We start from the raw sequence: 21,270 nt of genomic DNA on the forward strand, positions 1-21,270 counted from the left end.
AATCCAAAACTAATTAGGTTTCTGACTTGGAATGCCAGTTCATAGGAAATATGATAAAAGAGGACATTAAATGAATCCCAAGATGTAATCAGCCACATTCTGAATGTGGAAAATTTATAGGTCAAATAATTTGATTTCTTCCAAAACCAAATACCATCAGAAAAAGGTAAGAAGGGGCAGCTGACTGTTACAGATTGAAACTTAAGGGATATTGCACAATTTTTTAACTCATTTGGATCTTAATTCAAATAAGTCACCTTTTAAAAGACATTTTTAGATAATCCAGAAAATGTTAAATGGAGTGGATATTAGATATTATTAAAGAATTATTAATATACCGCAGTCTTGCTTTTAAAAAGTAATTATCTGTTATAGATATGACTGAACTATTTATGGATGAAATGATATTTAATAATGTCTGGTATTTGCAAAGGAAAGAGGTAGTGATTTGTGAAACGAGATTGGCTAATTGGTAATCAATGGTACTCTCTGATATGTACATAGTGGTTCACTGTTGAGTATGTTTGAAGTTTCATGCATGAACACTTACCCCATCCCTAGCTTTCACCAAGAGGTCATAGGTTGCTGGATCCCTTTCCCTGTCAATATCTTGAGAAACACAGATTCGCCCATCATGTGGGTCGATCTGGAACGCTGGAGATGCATCATAGCTTTGGAATCCATCATAAAGAGAGTACTCCACAAAGCCATAGAGTCCTGCATCTGCATCGGAAGCCTTAACCTACAAGACAAGAGGTTTTAATCAGTAAGGAAATGGAAATGTTAACATTACTTTTCAGTTGGTCATTAATTACTATCACGATTTGCAGAGCCATTCATTCATGAAGCATAGGTTTTGGTTTCAACTCTCTCCTTTTACCTTCTGTGACAGTTCTCCTTCTTAGTCTCCTTAGCCTGTTCCTATACTTTCTTTTCTTTTCTTTTCTTCTTTTTCTTTTCTTTCCTATTTGTTCATGAGAGATGCAGAGAGAGAGGGGCAGAGACAGGCAGAGGGAGAAGCAGGCTCCCTGTGATGAGCCTGATGTGGGACTTGATCCCAGGACCCCGGGATCATGACTCGAAATAAAGGCAGATGCTCAACCACTGAGCCACCCAGCCATCTCAAAAATGATCAATTATTTTTATCAGCACAATACATATGCAGGAGTTCAACCCTCATTATTATGCTTCCCAAATAAAACTTCATATCAATAACATGCCTTCCTCTTCATTCCATTCTATCTGGAGCGTATAACTGGGATGTGACTTTGGGGGTTCTTCATGCAGTCTGGCACAGTGGTTCTCAATCAGGGTCAAGTCTGCCCCCAACAGGACATTTGGCAATGCCACAACTGGGGAGAGCGTGCTGTGGCATCTGGGGGTGGAAGCCAGAGTTGCTGCTCATCATCCTACCATACACAGGACAAACCCCACAACACATAATGATCTGGCCCAAAATGTCAACAGTGCCTAGGCTGAGAACCGCTGCATCTGATGAAACTCAACAATGGGCACTGTTATTTCCCTCTTTAACTGCCTTTATTTATTTTCAACTGATGACACAGTCTTGTAAATTTCTCTTCACTCCCATCTATCTCATATTCTCTGGCAATATTATTTATTCTGTGCAACCAGCTAACATGTTTGTGAGTTATTCTTCTCATCAGATGGGCTGAACCAGGAAATCCACAAACTTCCCAACTACAAAGAGCTAAATTCCAAGTACATTTGGTCTATTCCATTCTGGCAGCTGTTAATGATTTAGTAGCCTCAAGTTCTCAAAGACACCAAATATATTTTCTAAAAACATATGGGATTCTCAATAATTTTGGCTTGATTGGAAGATAAGTATAATGAACTTTAAATTCTAAAACTCATTCTCAGCCTTTCGTAGCACATATTAACAAATAATCTGGCTTACATAAAATGAGTTTCCTTATTTCCACTTTTGAGACCTTTCTCTCATCTGGACTTTTGGCAGGCAAAACAGAAAAAGTCAGAAGTGGGATAAGAGTACTGATCTCAATTTATGTCAGATGCTCAAATTCTGAGCTTCAAAATCATAAAATAAAAATGTATTTATTCCTCCCTGGTTTTACTCAACTCCTTAAAAATACTGACCTAGTATTTTAGAACAACATATTTTTCCTGCTACTATTTGGTCTTGAATACCAGTAATGAATCTGGCACCTTCATGAGGTCTATATTTTCCAGTATCTGTTGACTTACACATAGAATTTAGGCAATTCAAATTATAGAAAAATGGGGAAAGCTTTGCCAGATCTTCAAGAGGAAATTTGATTAGTAAAAGCTCACTGGGCCTTTGCTTCAGAGATCGCTGCTTATATAAAAGAGAGAAACATCTGGTCAGAGTCTATTATCACCATCTCATGGTGCTAATTTTGGATCGAGAAGAGATCTCAGGAGGATTGATTCCTGAATCTACTCAAAGAGCCATGTCCAATCTACCTGTCTTAGACTGAGCTGAATGTAGAGATTTTCACTCTAAACTGACCTTGAGTCAGAGTTGTTCTCCCTTAGTCTGATCTCTCACAAATTTAATGCAGACATTATAAAATGCAAAATATTGATATAATATTAAGATTCCCCTGGTTGCCTTATTAGCTTTCTGAAATAAAAATTTTTTTGACTGCTTCCTTATATTAACAACTGGGGAGATAAACTGAGAACACTGACTCTTGAATACATGTTTTTTGGATGTTCTATAAGTGGAATGGATCTATTTACACTTCATTCACCAGCACAGACCTCACTATTTTGTAGGGTCTCCTTTTTAACAACTGGGCAGCTTTGCTGGAAGTCACCTGCCCAACCATTCACATCGGTACCCCTAAGCCCAAAAGTCAACCCAAAGTCATAGGGTGACACACTGTGAACAACACTGTCCTCTAAGTATTCCTGGGAAATCACATCATTGAATTCAGTGACATTTCTAAAAAAGCCTCAAAGCTCAATAAAAAAAAAAAGAGCAATCAAACAGGAAAGTCATAGAAAAAAAATGGTTGCAAAAAATGACTTGTTTAGATGAAATTTAAAATGAAATAACCCATTTTAATTTTTTTCTTTTGGTAATTTCCAAAATTTCTACCAACAGCATATAACAGTTTGTTTGAAGAAACCAAGCTATTGACACCACACACATTACAAACATGACTTCAAATAGAAAGAAAAAAATAAATTACAAAATAACTTTTTAAATTCTATGTGCTTGGCCAACCACTGATCCCACAGTGAAAACAGGATTATAATATTCCAGTGGAAGCTGGATTCAGCACCGAAGACCACAAGAGATGCAAGCATGCTACTCTCTGAACACAATTTTGGCAAGTTCATCAATGACTTGTGTTTCATAAATTCTAATAATCAAGGCTCGGTCCTTATTTCTACACAACTCAGCAGCTTTCCAGACAGTTAATTGTTTTCTTATTGAAGTATTTCTTTCCCAGACACCATGCTCTGGCTCTCCTGCTCCTCCTACACTTCTCTGACCTCCTTTCAGTTTCCTCCACTGGCTCTGAGTTCTCTTCCTGGCCTCTGAGTGCTCTAGTGCCCCACAGCTTAGTCTTGAGACCACTTCTCTTTTCAATCCACACTACCTTGCTTATGGTGGGTGAACAGTGGACCCCGAAGACAGGTCCGTGTTGTAATCCCAGGAGCCCGTGGATATTGCCTTACACGATAAAAGAGTGATTATTGCCTTATATTGCAAAACATGGTTAGGTTAAGGATTTCAAGAGCAGCTTGTCATGGATTATCCAGATGAGCCTTTCATCCAAAACAAGAGCCCAGAGAAGACAGAGGCAGAGATCAGAGTGAGAGGCTACATACCAGAGAACACCAACAAGCATTAGAGCTTAGAAGAGACAAAGAAAGGGAGGGAGAAAGGCCCTGCAGGACTTTGGATTTCTAGCCTCCAGAAGTATGAGTAATAACAATTTCTGTTGTTTTAAGCCAGCAGATTTATGGTTATTTGTTACAGAAGCCGTAGGAAATGAATATACTCCTGAGTGATCTGACCCAGGCCCACAGTACTAAACCAACATATGGTGTCCCAATATTGCTATCTTTGTCTGGTGCTCCAGATTCATGCATCCTGCTACCAATTAGACAGCACCTCTCATGTGGCTAACAGGCACTTCAAATGAGGTATGTTTAAACAGAACTCTTGATACCTACCATGCAAATATGCTACTCTCCCAGTGTCCTTGGTGATGGTGATGCCATCCACTTTTTGTAAAGGCAACCAGAAAGATACAACTCAAATGACATCAAATCATGTCATTCTTCTATTCAGAATGTTCCAACAGCTTCTCCTAATCACTTCAGTAAAATCAGACCCTTTAATTTGATCCTGACCACTTTTCTGACCTTATCTCCCACTACTCTCTGACTCACTCCTTTCTGGATATGCTGGGCTCCTCAATGGTTCCAGAAGCTATCAGTTTGAGTAACTTGCTTCCTCACCTCTTTCAAGTATCTGCAAAGACCATCTAATCACAGAGACCTTTCTGAATCATGCTACCCAAGAGTGTAACCCTCATTTCCGCCATACTCTTGCTCTTTACCTTGCTATGCTTATCTTCCGAGTACTTATCTCTATTTTATACTGCATTATATATTTTTATCTATTTGTTTATTTCTCCTCATGGAATTTAATCTTCAGAGCAAGTATTACACTTATCTTGCTCCTTGGTATATCTCCAGCACCCATAATGCTAATGCCTGGCTCATAGTGAGGATGCTGTAAATATTTGTTGCACGAATGAATCAATCTCATGTTGTCATAAAATGCAAGCATGTTCTAGAAATAGCTTTTGTTATTATTTTCCTTATTTTGACCTTGGAAAAACAAGAATGAAAAGATTCTCAACATCATTCATCATCAGAGAAATATAAAACAAAACCACAATGAGATATCACTTCACACCTATCAAAATGACTAAAATCAAATAAAAACAACCAGTGTTGGCAAGGATGTGGAGAAAAAGGAATCCTTGTGTGCTGTTGGTGGGAATGCAAACTGTTGCAGCCACTGTGGAAGACAGTAGGGAGGTTCCTCAAAAAAATTAAAAATAGAATTACCATATAATCTAGTAATTCCACTACTGGGTATTTACCCAAAGAATACAAACACACCAGTTCAAAAAAAAAATGCACTTTTAGCACTCTTAGTTTATTGCAACAGTATTTACAACAGCAAATTATGGAAGCAGCCCACATATCCATCATTGTATAAATGGATAGAGAAGATGAAATATCACTCAGCCATAACAAAGAATGAAATCTTGCCATTTTCAACAACACAGCTGGATCTATAGAGTATAACGCTACGTGAAATAAGTCAGTCAGAGAAAGACAAATACCATATGAATTCACTCATATGTAGATTTAAGAAACAAAGTAAACAATGAAAAAAAAAGAGGCAAGCCAAGAAACGGACTCTTAATTATAGAGAATAAACTGATGTTACTAGAGGGGTGGGGGACAGGCGATGGGTGACATAGGTAAAGAGGATGAAGGGTACATGCACCATGGATAAGCACTGATAATGTATAGAATTGTTGAGTCACTGTATTGTACACCTGAAACCAATATAGCACTGTATATTAAGTATACTGGAATTAATTTAAAAAAAAAAGAAAGAAAGAACAAGAATAAGATAGCTGTGCAGACACCATCACCACCTCCTAGGGCTGTACCACACCACACAGCCATGCCCCACTCCACCATATTCTTTGACATCATCATCGCCAATGAGGCCTTCAGCCACATCTCCTGAAAGCTGTTTTCAGACAGACTCTCAAAGATAGCAGAAAACTTTCATGTTCTAAGCACTGGGGAGAAGGGATTTGGTTATAAATGCTCCTGTTTTTAAAGAAATTATTGTGGGGTTTAAGTGGCAGGATGATGACTTCAAATGCTATAATAGCACTGGCAACAAGTCCATCTAATGGGAAAAAATGACAATGAAAGTATCATCCTGAATTATACACATCCCAGCACCTTGTCCATATCAAATGCTATGCCAAACATAAATGGTTCCCAAGAATGCCAAGACTGTGTGGTTAGATGGTAAGCCTGTGACCTTTGGCAAAGTGAAAAAAAAGTGCATGAATACTGTGGAAGCCATGGAACAGTCAGGTCTAGGAATGGCAAGACCAGAAAGAAGATCTCCATTGCCGGTGTGGAAAACCGATAAATGTGACTTGCATTTTATTTTAACTACCAGGCCATTCCTTCTGTTGCTCAGGGGAACACCCCTCATCCCTGTTTGCTTCTAACGTCTGTAATCTTTGTATTCACACTTCAGTTCTTTGGGTTCCGTATTTTCTTTATCTGACTCCAAGTCTTGCTGGATTGCAGAGTTAAGTTTATGATTATGGAATAAAAACCAAACAATAGCAACAACAAAAGAACAAGATATTTCAGAACTTCCATCAAATATTCATTGAGGAATAATTTTTAACACCTCAGACACAATCTATTAACCAACCTATATCATCATAGAATAAAATCCAAAATGCTAGAATTGGCAAAGGAAAAAAAAGACTATTTTAAGACATGTGGAACTATTCAGAGGTTGGAAACAGAACTATATTTTATTTTCACCTTTTAAAATGTATTTCCATAAAAGTTGATAGAGCTGTTAGAGGAATAAACTGTATATCTATTTTCAAGTTACAGAAAAAAAAAAAACCTTATTGTTCTAATAACATGTTTCTATTGCCTTAATTGAAGAATAGGATTAAGAAACCACTAATTCTACTACTCTTTGACCCACCCACCCCCAAAAAAGCAACCAAAGAAAATTTTATAAAAGGAGATCGATGGGTGGAGGGAGGGGTAACTTGTCCTATGAGGTATTACAAATAAACAATTAAAACAGTGTGATCTAAAAAAAGAATTGGCAGGCAGATCAGTAGAACATAAAAGCAAGACCTGAACGAGAATCTGGTAAACCTAAATTATTTTTATATTACAAAGGAAACATCATAAACCACTGAGGAATGTAGGTTTATCCACATAAGTTGCTAGAAAAATTGGCAAAGTACAGGGGGGAAAATCAAGTTTGATATTAACCTTACACGAAAGTAAATTCTACACAGATATGTTAAATTTAAATAATGAAATTGTTTAAAGCACCAAAAAAATATAGGGGAATATTTGGCTGATGCTTGTATTGGAAAGAAATTTAAAAGCAAAAAAAGATTACAAAACTAAAACAGATGGATAAAAATCACAAAGGAGAAAATCAATACAATGACTACATAACCATTTAAAATTCTATTATGTCAAAAATACCATACACAAAAACATTTAAAGGTGAATTAGGTGCGATATCTATTATATAAATATAGATACAAATATGAGCATGCATATACACAAAAGCTAATGTCCTTAATATGGAAATAGGCATTTAAAAACAACACTGACTTCTCATTATAAAAAAAAAAAATGGGTAAAGGACAAAAGCAAAGTCACAGAAAAATAACATGTATTTAAGAGATACAACTCTACCAGTCACAAAATAAATGAAAATTAAAATAATATTTTTAAAATATTGGCAAACATTAAAATAATGTTTTAAGTACAACAAGGATGAAATCAATATGCAGTCATTTTTAAGCCTATCTGGGAAGTAATTTTGTTCTTACCATATGCATATGGTAAATATTCTCCCAAACTTAAAAATATTCATCTCTTTTGACTCAGTTAGTATATTTCTAAAAATATATGCAGACAGCTATTCGTATGAAAGACATATAATGTAGCATTATTTATTCTAGAACCCAAATGTCCAACAATAAGAGTTGTTAAATAAATTATAATTCTTCCATCGGTAGAATATAAATGTATAATGAAAATTGTACATTTAAAGACACATGTTTAGTAAAAAGGAAATAAGTCAACTAAAAAGTCATATATGATATCTCATTTCTACAAAAAGTATCCAACATACAGAATAAAAATTAAAAGGAAATAAACCAGAGCAGGGAACCCTTCCAAACTCCATTTTATGAGGGCAGCATTACCTTAATACCAAAACCAGGCAAGGAAACTACAAGAAAAGAAAATTATAGGCCAATATCTCTGATGAACATAGATGCAAAAATCCTCAACCAAATATTAGCAAACCAAATCCAATAGTACATTAAAAGGATCATACACCATGATCAAGTGGGATTTATTCCAGGGATATAAGAATGGTTAAACGTCTGAAAATCAATCAATGTGATATACTACATTAACAAAACAAAGTATGAAAATCATGCAATCTTCTCAATAGATGCAGAAAAAGCATTGGACAACTCAACAGCCATTCATTATAAAAACTCTTAACAAAGTGAGTATAGGAGAATGTACCTCAACATAATAAAGGCCACATATGACAAGCCCACAGCTAACATCATGCTCAATGATGAAAGCTGAGAGCTTTTCCCCTGAGATCAGAAACAAGACAAGGATGTCCACTTTTGCCACTTTTACTAAACAGAGTACTGGCAGTCTTAGGGAGATTAGGCAAAAAAAAAAAAAGCACCAAATCAAAAAGGAAAAATTAACACTCTCTATTTGCAGATGACATGATATTATACAGAAAAAAAATCTAGAGTTTACCAAAAGAAAAAATTGTTAGAACTAATAAATGAATTCAGTGAAGCTGCAGGATAAAAAAATCCATATACAAAACTCTGTTGTGCTTCTATACAGTAATAATGAATATCAGAAATAGAAATTAAGAAAAAAATCCCATTTATAAGGGCATCTAAAAGAATTAAATACCTAGGAACATTTACCCAAGGAGGTAAAATACCTGTATACTGAAAACTATAAAAGCATTGATGCTTTAAACTGAAGAAGACATAAACAAATGGAAAGATATTCCACGCTCATCCACTGCAGGAATTAATATTGCTAAAATATCCATACTACCCAAAGCAAGCTACATATACAAAGCAATCCCAATGGCATTTGTCATAGAAATAGAAAAAGCCATCAAAATTTCTGTGTGACCACCATAGGTGCTGAATAGCCAAAGCCATCTTAAGAAAGAAAAAACAAAGTTAGGGGCATCACATTTCCTGATTTCAAACTATATTATAAAGCTGTAGTAATCAAAACAGTATGGTACTGGCATTAAAAACACGCAGAAAGATAAGTAAAAAAGGATAGAGAGGGGTGTCTGGGTGGCTCAGTTGGTCAAGTGCCTGCCTTCGGCTCAGGTCTTGATCCCAGGGTCCAGAGATCGAGTCCCATGTCCAGTTCCCTGATCAGCGGGGAGCCTGCTTCTCCCTCTCCCTCTGCCACTTCCCCTGCTTGTGTTCTCTTGCTCGCACTCTCTCTCTCAAATAAATAAGTAATATCTTAAAAAAAAAAAAAAAGGACAGAGAGCCCAGAAATAAACCTACACGTATACGATCAAACAATTTGTCAAAGGAGCCAAGAATAAACAATGGGGAAAGTTTCTTCAATAAATGGTGCTGGAAGAACTGGACAGCCATTTATGCAAAAGACTGAAACTGGATTACTCTCTTACATCACACACAAAAATCAAGTCAAAGGGAATTAAATACTTGAACATAAGACTTGAAACCATAAAACTCCTAGAAAGAAGCATAATGGGTAAGCTCCTTTGCATTGGTCTTGCTTGCTAAGATTTTTTGGATCTGAAACCAAAAGCAAAGGCAACAAAAGCAAAATTAAACAAGTGGGACTATATAAAACTAATTTTGGAAAGGAAACTTGTATTGCTCTAAAATTAACCAACAGGAAAGAAAAAGAAAGGAAATGAAAGGAAACAAAACGAAAGTAAACCATCAACAAAATGAAAAGACAACCACAGAATGGGAGAAAATATATGAAAATCACTTATCTGATAAGGGGTTAATATCCAAAGTATATTTTTAAAAGACAACAACCTCATATGACTCAATAACAAAAAAGGGGGGATCTGAATAAATATTTTCCCAAAAAAAAAAAGACTTAGAGATGGCCAATAGCCATTTTTTGAAGGTGTTTAATATCACCAATCATCAGAGAAATGGATATCAAAAATCACCACCAGGAAATATCTGTCAGAATTGCTCCCCCCCCCAAAAAAAAAAGAAAGGAAAGGAAAGGAAAGGAAAGGAAAGGAAAGGAAAGGAAAGGAAAGGAAAGGAAAGGAAAGGAAAGGAAAGGAAAGGAAAAAAAATAACAAGTGATGGCAAGAATATGAAGAAAAAGGAATCCTCATGCATTGTTGGTGGGAATGCAGACTGGTGCAGCCACTGTGGAAAACAGTATGGAGATTTCCTCCAAAAATTAAAAATAGAACTACCGTATGATCCAGAAATCCCACTTTTGGAGCATATACCCAAAGAGAATGCAATGTAATCAGTACCTTGAAGCGATACCTGCACTCTCATGTTCATTGCGGCATTCTTCACAATAGCCAAAACACGGAAACAACCTAAGTCTATCAACAGATGGATGGATAAAAAAAGATATGGTGCGTATATTCAGCAGATTATTATTCAGTCATGAGAAAGAAGGAAATCCCACCATGTGCCACAACATGGATGGCCCTTGAAGGCATTATGCTAAGTGAGATAAGTCAGGTAAAAACAAGTACCGCATGGTATCACATATACGTAGAATCTTTAGAAAAAGAGTCAAACTCGTAGAAACAGCAGTAAATTGCTTGCCAGGGGCTGGGGCAGGGTAGGGAAATAGGGAGTGGCTGGTAAAAAGGGAGAGGCTGGTAAAAAGATATTCAGCTATCAACTGAATGAGGTTTGGGAATCTGATGTAAAACATAGTAACTGTAGTTGATAACACTATATTGTATAGTTGAAATTTGCTAAGTGACTAAAACTAAAAGTTCTCATCAAAAAAGAGGAAGGGAATAAATATGTGAGGTGGTGGGTGAGTTAATGAGCCAGATGGGGGGAATCTTTTCATGATGTACACATACACCAAATCACCATGGTATACACTTTAGATATCTTACAATTTTATATGTCAATTATACCTCAGTAAAGCTGACGTCAAATAATGAATAAATGAAAACAAGCCAAACATTAAGTAATATAACATGGGGAATAAGTGATTTTTATTTTCACTCCATTCAGTTTTTTGTGCACATTCTCATAAATTTAGTTTCATGGTAACAATATTATGAAAAAGAAACAGAGTATCAAAACTACAAACCTAAAAAAAAAAAATTGTATTTGATAAGCAGCTGCCATCCATTTATTCAGCCATTTGTGAGGACAGCGTCTGGTACCTCATTCTTGCAAACGCACCAGGAGCAGATACAGAAGAGGCATAAGGCCTACACTATCATGGACTTCAGAAGCAGATTCCCACGAACTGTTCTGTAAAAGGGTAGATAATAAGTATTTTAGGCTTTGCAGGTCGTCAGGCCTCTGTTCCAATGATTTGACTCTGCTATTTTAGCACAAAAGAGCCACAGACAATATGTAAATGAATGGCTTTTTTTCTAATAAAATTGTATTTGTAAATACCAAAATTTGAATTTCATATGCTTTTCACTGTTACGTATTCACTGATACAATGCTGACATACGAAGAGAGATAAATACAGGCCTTGTAACGTATTATAAAAATACTGCAAAAATTATTAAGTAATTAAGGAAATCTGATCTGATCTTTTTGGGTAACATTTTATATTATTTTTGCCTTTCAGATTGGAAAAGATGAAAGGTGTTGATCATGTCCAGTGAATGTTAAAGATATTCTCACTTTCAGTAAAAAAATGGGAATACAAAAGCCCACTGAAATGGAGATGGTTAACTTTAGAGCAATACAGCAGACTAGTAAGAATTTGTTAAAAAGAATAAAGCAGATAGATCCATGCGTGCACACATAGAAAAATAACTGGAATATATTTTTAAGAATTAAAGTTTAAAAATTTGCAGTAAGGTCCCACTTTTGAATTTTCAAACATGCTATATGTGGTACAGTAATCCTATTGCTTTTGACTCTAGGATCTCACAGGTCAAGGGAAGAGAAGGGCTTTTATAATGCCTCCCCTCCACCCAAAACTAGAATGATCCGTCCTCCACTCCAGAGGCAAAAAAGGATGGATCAGAGAATGAGGAGAGCCAGGTTTGGGAGAATTAGGTGCTGAAGGAGTAGACTAAAATGAGAAAGACTGACAAATGGAGGCAAACTAATGCTTCTCCAGGAGTGTGCCCACATGTCCAAGGGAACACAGGCCAGGCCAGGGGACAGGGCGAAGGAGCAGCTGGGCAAGGGGCATCATGCTTGGCTTCTCAACACCCTCTCGCTACCATGAGGGTTGCAACTGCACTGCAAGACTTTTTTTTTTTTTTTTTTTTTATTTATGATAGTCACAGAGAGAGAGAGAGAGGCAGAGACATAGGCAGAGGGAGAAGCAGGCTCCATGCACCGGGAGCCCGACGTGGGATTCGATCCCGGGTCTCCAGGATCGCGCCCTGGGCCAAAGGCAGGCGCCAAACCGCTGCACCACCCAGGGATCCCTGCACTGCAAGACTTAAAGTACAAAGGGGACTTTACATGCTTTGGGGTTCCATGGGTGTGGTCACCAGCGGAGGAAGAAGAGCAGATACAGTTCTCCCCACCATCACCTGGACTCTTTCAACATGAACAGCAGGTGAAAGCGATGGGCCACGTGGTACCACCTGACCTGCTGAAAAGTACGGCCTACTTCCTCTTGCCCAGCTTCCTAACTCAAGATAGAACACCACTGTGCAGAGTTGCATAAATGTTACTATTTCCAGAGACAATAAAAATCTGAAGAGCATGCCCCAAACTACTCACAGGTGTTCTCTCTTGGGATGCAATCCATGGCAAATGTTCACTTTTTAAAAGATGTGTTTTTGTAAGCAGCATTTTCTATTGAGCATGCTTTGGTTGAGGCACAAAGCTCCTATGCTGTATGACTTTTAAGGGCCACCCTCTCCCCACTCCGCCCACAAAGGACACCCTTCAGGGCCTGCAAAGTCTAGAAAGGGGAGCTGGTTGCTATATATATATTTTTTAAAGGATTTCTGTGAAACATTAAATGTTCTTTCAGCCAGTCGCTGCTTCGTTAAATGAGGGTGGGGAAGGAGAGAGTGCACATGTAGAAGAGAGAAGGGCCTCCGTATCTCTGCATTTCAGAATACATTCTGAGTATATGCCTGTGTCTTAATTTTTTGCAGCCATGCTTTTTTGTTACTATTTTTCTGCACTTTATTTTTTATTTACATTCAAGAACGAATCTTCTAAAGACTCTTCATTTTTTAAAAAAATTGATTGAACTTGTTTCATGATGATAACACTCTGGAAGTAGTTAAAGGCAAGTGGGTGCAATACATACGTGCTTCTAAGAAACATGATTTCCAAAATTCTTAACTTCTTAAAAAGAAAAAAAAAAGTGTCTCATTCTCTTTTGAGGATGAATAGCCTAAATTAGAATCATGTGACTTTTATCTTTTAATTGTAACCTTCCCTGCACATGTTTTGTGAAAACAAAGAGGTCTGCTAAATTTATGAACACACAGGGTCTTCCCAGTAGAAGGGAGCACTCTCAGACACAAACATGAACAGATACACTCTAAACTCCAGGGGCTCCCATGGGTTGGAAACTCCTCGGGAAAAGACAAATGGTGGGAAGGCAAAGGTAGGAAGTCCACAGTCTAAACTTAAAGCTGTGAGGAGTTCCAGAATGAGCCCTGAGTTGCTCCAACAGAGTTAAGGGCTGTTTTTACACCTGCAAAAGCACCATAATCACAATTGACAAGTGTTAAGGTTTGGAAACTTCAGTTCCATTTAGCAGCTTTGCTTTCTGGGAGGAAAAGAGAAGGCGGTGTGGGTAGATGGAACAGAAAAGCCTGGGCTGCGTGGCTCTACCTCCCTGCCCTGACGCAGCCAACTGCTGTAGAGCTGCAAATTACCATAAGTATATATACTGTTCAGGGAATTTCCTACCACATATCAGTGTTCCCTTTATGAAGACCTACAGGGAAAAAATTCCCCCAGGCTTTCATTCCAGGAAAGTCAATGCCACTTCTCGGGAGCAGCAGAAATGTTTCTAACTGGGGGACTACATGAATCCTTGTTCCTATGGGGAATTGCATCAGTTTTAATGCATATGCATGATCTTGCCCACTCTACTTCCATGTACTAAATTCTTCCTGGTTTTGTCTTATTATGTAACTTCGTGCTCTTTTCACCTTGATTTCCTTAATTCTATCTTTCGGAATCTCATGTAGTTTTGTTAGTAGCTTCCTCTTATTTTTTTTTAATTAGGTGGAGTACAAAGTACATTAACTTAATGAAGACTATCTTATAGAAATAGATACTATAAGCATAACAGTTACATGACTGATAACTGAACGAGGAATGCAAACTTAAGAGACAGAGACCAGGGGCAGCCCGGGTGGCTCAGCAGTTTAGTGCCTGCCTTCGGCCCAGGGCGTGATCCTGGAGACCCAGGATCGAGTCCCACATCGGGCTCCCTGTGTGGAGCCTGCTTCTCCCTCTGCCTGTGTCTCTGCCTCTTTCTTTTTCTGTCTGTGTCTCTCATGAATAAATAAATAAAATCTTAAAAAAAAAAAGAGAGAGAGAGGCCAGAAAAAGGCCAAGACCACTCTAAATACGTAGCTAAAATGAATTAAGTGCACAGCCTCTTCCTTGCAAATTAGAGCCTCTATAAGTTGACTGAAGGCCCACTCACATGGCTGTCCAACTCATCCCACAATGTTTCAATAAACACTTGGGCCTGAAACCTTTGAGCTGGGAGTGAGACAAAGACAGGACGAGGAAAGTAAATGGTTATTTTAAAAAAACAAGCTGTGTATCTTCATATAATAATCAGCTCTTTTATCTCATGTCAACATAATCATGAGGTTTTCTGTATCCCAAATGCCACAAGTGCCATATCAGTGCTGAGGACTATGTCTAAAGGAAACTTTTAAGCCAAAAAGCAGTACTTTCTTGCCAAAGTATGCTACAGACTTTTTCACTATGACATATACCAATCTAAATTTTCCAGTTTTCCAGAAATGTCCTATCAGTCTTCTCCACCATTTCAGCCCTGAATTAGACATGCTCCTTTTGTGACCCTGAAGTCTAAGGAGCAACTCCTCACTACTCCTCCAAGCACGTCCAGGGACGCTCAGAATTAATTACATCAGAGGTTAATGATGTCTCCTCACACGGCCTTATTTGTATTCCCAGGATGGCACAAATCACTCAACACATACATACATAATCTTGATGTGCATAGGGAATAATTCCTTGGTCCCAGATACATCCATACTCAAGAATTTAAAAATCTATATAAGATTGGTCACATAGCTTTTATATCCATGATATAGTCATATATTAATTCTCTCAGAAAGCACAGGTAAAGGTGAAGAACAGAAAGTTCTCTCCCCCTGCTCTATAACTGTTATTAATGAAGGCGGCTAGAGTCCAGGCCAGTCTTAGGGCCACCAACATCTTACTCCAGGCCAGACTAATATATTACAACAAATTTCATTCTTTACTTAAGTCGGCACTATTTCACTTGTAAAGCAGTGAAAGATCAGGACAAGTAGAGTGGTGTTACAGCTGGTGATTAAGCCCAGGGCTTCTCTCAGGAGCCAGAGTAGCTTTGAAATCTGGTTTCCCCTCTTAGCACCTTATCTTGAGCAGTAACTTCTCTATGTCTCCATTTTATGAAAAGGAAATAACCCATCTGTAGGCATGTGCTCAGTTGCAAGTAACAGAAAACTCAACCAAGACATCTTAAACAATAAGAGCACTTGTCATTCCCCTTGTCAAGAAGTCTGAGGGTAGAGGAATTCCAGGACAGGTTAGTTCAGCAGCTAAGCAATCCCATCAAGATTTTCAGTCCTTATACCTCATTTCCTCCACCCCCTGCTTGGTGCAGCTTGTTTTCTTGGGCTTGATCCTCACTTTGGACCAGGTTTGCTATTTGGTGCCATACATCATTTGCCAATGGTTACATGCAGAGATAGAAAGGAGAGCATGTTTGCCTTGACTCTATGTTTTAGAGCAAGACACCTCTTTTCAAAAGTTCCTACCAGCCTTTCCCTTAAGTCTCAGAACTGCATGACCTGCACAGACTTAAGCAATTACTTAGCAAGGCAACTTAGACCATTATTATTTGTTTAGACCAATTGCAATTTGCTTCTAGGGGAAGGACTGGGGAAGGGCCAACAAGGAAATGCCCTTAGGGAGAAGGATAAAGGAAACAAGGACTGTATACCAAGGGTAAAGGTGCTAAGACGACTGTTGGGTAGCCAACAACTGGGCTCTGCTGTGCTATTTCATGGGACCATTGTGTAAATGAGATCATGTGTGTAAAGCTCCTAGCACAATACTTAGCGACCACAATGGTAAGGAGAAAAAAAAGAGCTGTTTGTATTATTAAGAATATTTTTAATAACATCCATAAGCATGAGTACCACATACTCTTTCTACACAGTGTTCATAATCTGTTTATTTAAACACAAAGTTTTTTTAAAGAGTATTTATTGGGATCCCTGGGTGGCGCAGCGGTTTGGCGCCTGCCTTTGGCCCAGGGCGTGATCCTGGAGACCCGGGATCGAATCCCACGTCAGGCTCCCGATGCATGGAGCCTGCTTCTCCCTCTGCCTATGTCTCTGCCTCTCTCTCTCTCTCTCTCTCTCTCTGTGTGACTATCATAAATAAATAAAAATTAAAAAAAAATAAAGAGTATTTATTTAAAAGAGAGAAAGAGCGTGCACAAGTGGGGGGGCAGAGGGAGAGGGAGAGAGAATCCTTAAGCATCAGCTGGCTGATGCTTCCCATCTATCCTCATAGCCTCCTGGGTTGTGGTCTCTCTTCGCTCACACATCAAACACTCTGCAAGGAGAGGGACTGTTTGTTTCTATGTTGTTCACTGTTATTCCCCACTGTCCAGTGTGCTGTTTGGTCCAGCACAGACCCCTCATTGAAGGCCCTGTTCTAATAAAAACATTTTATCATTGACCAAGTTTTATTGGTACACTCAGAAGTTTGTCAAATTTAAATGATGAGTTAAAGCATTTCCAAAGCACAAGCAAACTTTCTTTCCAGTGAAGAGTAGTTAATAGGACTATTACAGAAAGCAGTTGGCGGGGGGGGGGGGGTTGTCTTGGAAAGTATTCAAATATCTTTAGTGGAGAAAAGCAGAAAAGTTAAGAAGGGAAGTTAAAGGATGAATCAGAGGACAAAGAGGAGCTATAGTAATAAGAGCTGCTATGAAAAAAAGAAGAAAGAGCACATAAGCTGAAAACACTAAGGTTTATTAACTAATCGTTTCTTTATGTGTGAAGAGTATGCTAACATTTCATTGTGCTTTCATTTGACTTAAAAAATCGAGGAGTTATTCAAGGGAAGAATTCTTATTACCATTTTATAGTTTAGAAAATTGAGTGAGGTAAACATTTGTCATTTTTGTGGTTACACAGCATCCTGAGTTGACAAGAAAAAATTGAATGCAATCAGCTGAGGCCTCTGGGATTTGCATTTTAGCTTTGGTCTTAGGAATACTAGAATTCTCTCTCAAATATAGGTTCTATGTCGGTCTGTTAAATCTTCATCCTTCGCATGTAGAAGATTACCTGGCATAACAGGTACAGATAACAGATGCTCAGTTATTTTGGAAGGAAGGGAGAAAGGGAGGGGGGGAGGGAACAATCTCTCCTGTGGTAAGGGGCCTGACTATGCAAGATAGGTCTTCAACTGCCCAAAGTTTATGTCTCATGCCAATTTGGTGATTCTGATGAATTCAGTGGTGAGGTATCAGTGAGCCACCGGTGTAGAAGTCCATTTCCAATCAGCCTTAAAAGTAACAATGATGACACCGTAGTCACATTTTGTTGACTACTGTGATCACTTAATTGCCTCTGAATTCAAAAAGAGAAAAGAGTTTATTGGGCCACCAACACCAACACTTTACATCAGTTTCCATGGTCTCCCCAACCCACCTTTATAACCTCTTGTAATGTCTATATTCCATCAAGATGCACAATGTACCACTTCACGTACTCTTTGCTCCAGGATTTGCTTCATGGTGTACCTTCTGCATGGAATTCCTTCCCCGTCCACTTTAATATGATCAAATCCTATTCATAATTCATTCATTTATCTGAATGTGAGGGCCCAATGCAATTGCTACCTCTTCCAAGAAACCTTCCTTGATGTGCTCCACTGAAGTAGTCTTCCCTTCCACTGAATTCTCATAACCACTTAGCTGTTTCATTCTTATAATACTGACCATTCCCTATTTATTTGTATGTCTTAAATCTTCTCCCATCACTTCTTTAAACAAGATCTCAAAGAACTGAACAGCCCAAGAGAAGAGGAAGATACCCTTAGTGAAATAAATGGCCTGAGCAAAAATGTTAAGAATCATGCTATCCCATGGCTGTGAGTGGAGGAGGCATGGAGGCAGGTAGTATAAGCCAAGAGTAGACAAGGGTATTATCCTAGGAAGTAGAGCATGCAGTCAAATGTGTACTTTAACAATCCTGGAAAGTCCATCAACAATCCGGGAGAGTTGAGATAGGGAAGGGACATAAACAGTTATCTGAATGAACATCTATTAGGGCAAAAAAATAAGCAACACATTTGTCTAATCATATTCCACCACATATACAGTGGGCTAGGATTTAATGGCTGGTTATTTGCTCTATGTCTGTTCTCAACTTCTTTCATAAATTAAGCCAACAGTTTAAAATTAAGGTTGTTTAGGTCTAGAACACCTGTTCTACATTCAAGAAGAGAACCAATTTGTATTCCTGAATGTGGCTCAATTTAGGACATGGGCTCCATTTATTTATTTATTTATTTATTTATTTATTTATTTATTGTTTTTAAAGATTTTATTTATTCATTCATGAGAGACAGAGAGAGAGAGAACGAGAGGCCGAGACACAGGCAGAGGGAGAAGCAGGCTCCATAGAAGGAGCCAACATGGGACTTGATCCCGGGTCTCTAGGATCACACCCTGGGCTGAAGGCAGCCCTAAAACGCTGAGCCACCTGGGCTGCCTTCATTATTATTTTACATGATATAAAATAAAAGCAGTTCACTTTTACTTCCTCAGCTTCTTCCCAAATACAACTTGCTTTTTCACAAAACTGTGGCAATCCTTTAATCAGATACTGCGCCTTTTGGTTTTGTAGACAACTGCCCTCCTAATGGGCATTCTTTCACCTTCTCCTTAAGCCTGACTGTGCTTAACAGTCAGTTGTGCCCATCTCACAGTTAACTCGCTCAAGGACAGACAAAGCATTTACTGTCTACAAAAGGTCTCTTCTAAACAGACATTAAAGCAACCTGAGAAATGTGAAAAAAAATTTCCTGAGCCCCAGATCTCACCTTTGCCAATGAATTCTGTATGCTGCTTTCATAGCAACAGCTTCTCAAAATGAAGATATGAGGAAAAGGCTGAGAAGTCATTTCCCCCTCTCTTTCATTTGCAAAATAATGAATAATGAAAATCTGGCCCATCATCTCAGTATATCTGCTCATCTCTGGGCTGGATAGAGTGAAACCGTGCAGGAGGGATGCAGCTAGTAAGAGGAGCATCTGAAAATATAAAAGAAGGGGTTACTGAATGGTCTAAGAACAGACTGGAAAAGGAGAAAGGGAAAGGAATGGAAGTAGGTATGCTTTGATTTTTGCTTTTGCTTTTGGGAGGGGGAGAAGTCCCACCTGATACATGTTTACCTTCTATCTTTTTTATTTTTTTATTTTTTTAAAGATTTATTTATTTATTTATGATAGAGAGAGGCAGAGACACAGGCAGAGGAAGAAGCAGGCTCCATCCCGGGAGCCCGATGCGGGACTCTATCCCAGGACTCCTGGGCCAAAGGCAGGCGCCAAACTGCTGAGCCACCCAAGGATCCCCCTTTTTTTAAATTTAACTTAATTTTTAAAATAAAATTGTATATATTTAAGGTGTGCAGCATGATGTTTTGAAATACATACACATTGTGAAGTGATTACTACAGTCAATTAATTAACATACCCATCTCCTCATATAGTTGTGTGTGTATGTGTGTGTGTGTGTGATGAGAGCACCTGATAGCTACTCTTATGGTACACAATTTCCAGTATACAATACAGTATTATCAACTATTGTCACCATGCTGTACATTGGATCTTCAGAATGTATTTATCCCACATAAATGAAACTTTGTCCCCTTTGACCAATACTTCCCCATTTCCCCTACTCCCTGCCCCTTGGTAACCCACTGCTCTACTCTCCATTTCTATGTAGTAACCCTCTTTAGTTCCACATAGAAGTGATATCATGTCGTATTTTTCTTTCTGTGACTGTTTTTTTTCACTCAGAATAATGTCCTCCAGTTTTATCCATGTTGCTGTAAATGCAGGGTCTCCTTCTGTTTTAAGGCTGAATAGTCCAAAATCTACATCCCCACAAGGCCATATACTATGATCAGTGAATATCTGTTGATTTGATTTTAATGTCATTCAAATAAAGGATTACATATGATAAATTTTCCCTGTGCCCTAAAGAACTGGGGCACTACATAAGAGCCTGAATCCTGGTCCACCATTTACTAATTGTGTCAAATGGGAGTAACAAGCACTTTCCAGGGGTAAAGGTGAAGATTCAATGAAATAATGTACAGAAAGTGTCCGATGCCTGACATGTAATAAGCCCTGAATAAAGCTTGGTTACTATTATTCCCCGCTCTCATTCTCCTGCTCACCCTCATGTCTTTCTTTACCCAACCCCACCTCCAGCCCTTCTGTTGTCACATGGTGTGACTCAGCAGTTCTCAACCCCGTGCTCTAAGGTGTAAGGCTCCGCAATAAGGCATGTCTCAAATACTGTGTTTTTGATATAGAATAACTTCCAAAATTTTTGAATAATTTGGAAAGTGAGCTTGGCATCTTTGATGCCAAACCTCACAAGGATATCCCCATGATGATGCTACTTCCAGTTATTCTCATTCTATAACCTCCCACATAGGACACCCTCAGACTAACTGCCAGCCCCGGTCATTAAAGCCATATAAATTTATTGTATGAAGACATTTATTTCTCCATTCCTACTCAAAACTAAGGCCTGAGTCTAGTTATATATACCCAAACTCATTAAGGTCCCCAACTTCAGATGGTTCAATTTAGGATTTTTCAACTTTGTGGTGGTGCAAAGGTGATACATACTCATTAGAAACAATACTTTGAGTTTGGAATTTCAATCTTATCCTGGCCTAGTGGTACATGG

General features: G+C 38.3%; 1 protein-coding gene across 1 annotated transcript in view; it reads right to left on the reverse strand.

Moving 5' to 3' along the window:
* Positions 1–21,270, reverse strand: part of DCHS2 (dachsous cadherin-related 2) — a 226,007-nt gene that overhangs the window by 115,588 nt on the left and 89,149 nt on the right. Inside the window, exon 2 of the mRNA XM_077844431.1 lies at positions 551–742. Within this exon, the coding sequence (XP_077700557.1) occupies positions 551–742 (192 nt within the window). The remainder of the gene's footprint in view (positions 1–550; positions 743–21,270) is intronic.

Source organism: Canis aureus, chromosome 13 (assembly GCF_053574225.1).
Source record: "Canis aureus isolate CA01 chromosome 13, VMU_Caureus_v.1.0, whole genome shotgun sequence".
NCBI classification, from domain to species: domain Eukaryota; kingdom Metazoa; phylum Chordata; class Mammalia; order Carnivora; family Canidae; genus Canis; species Canis aureus.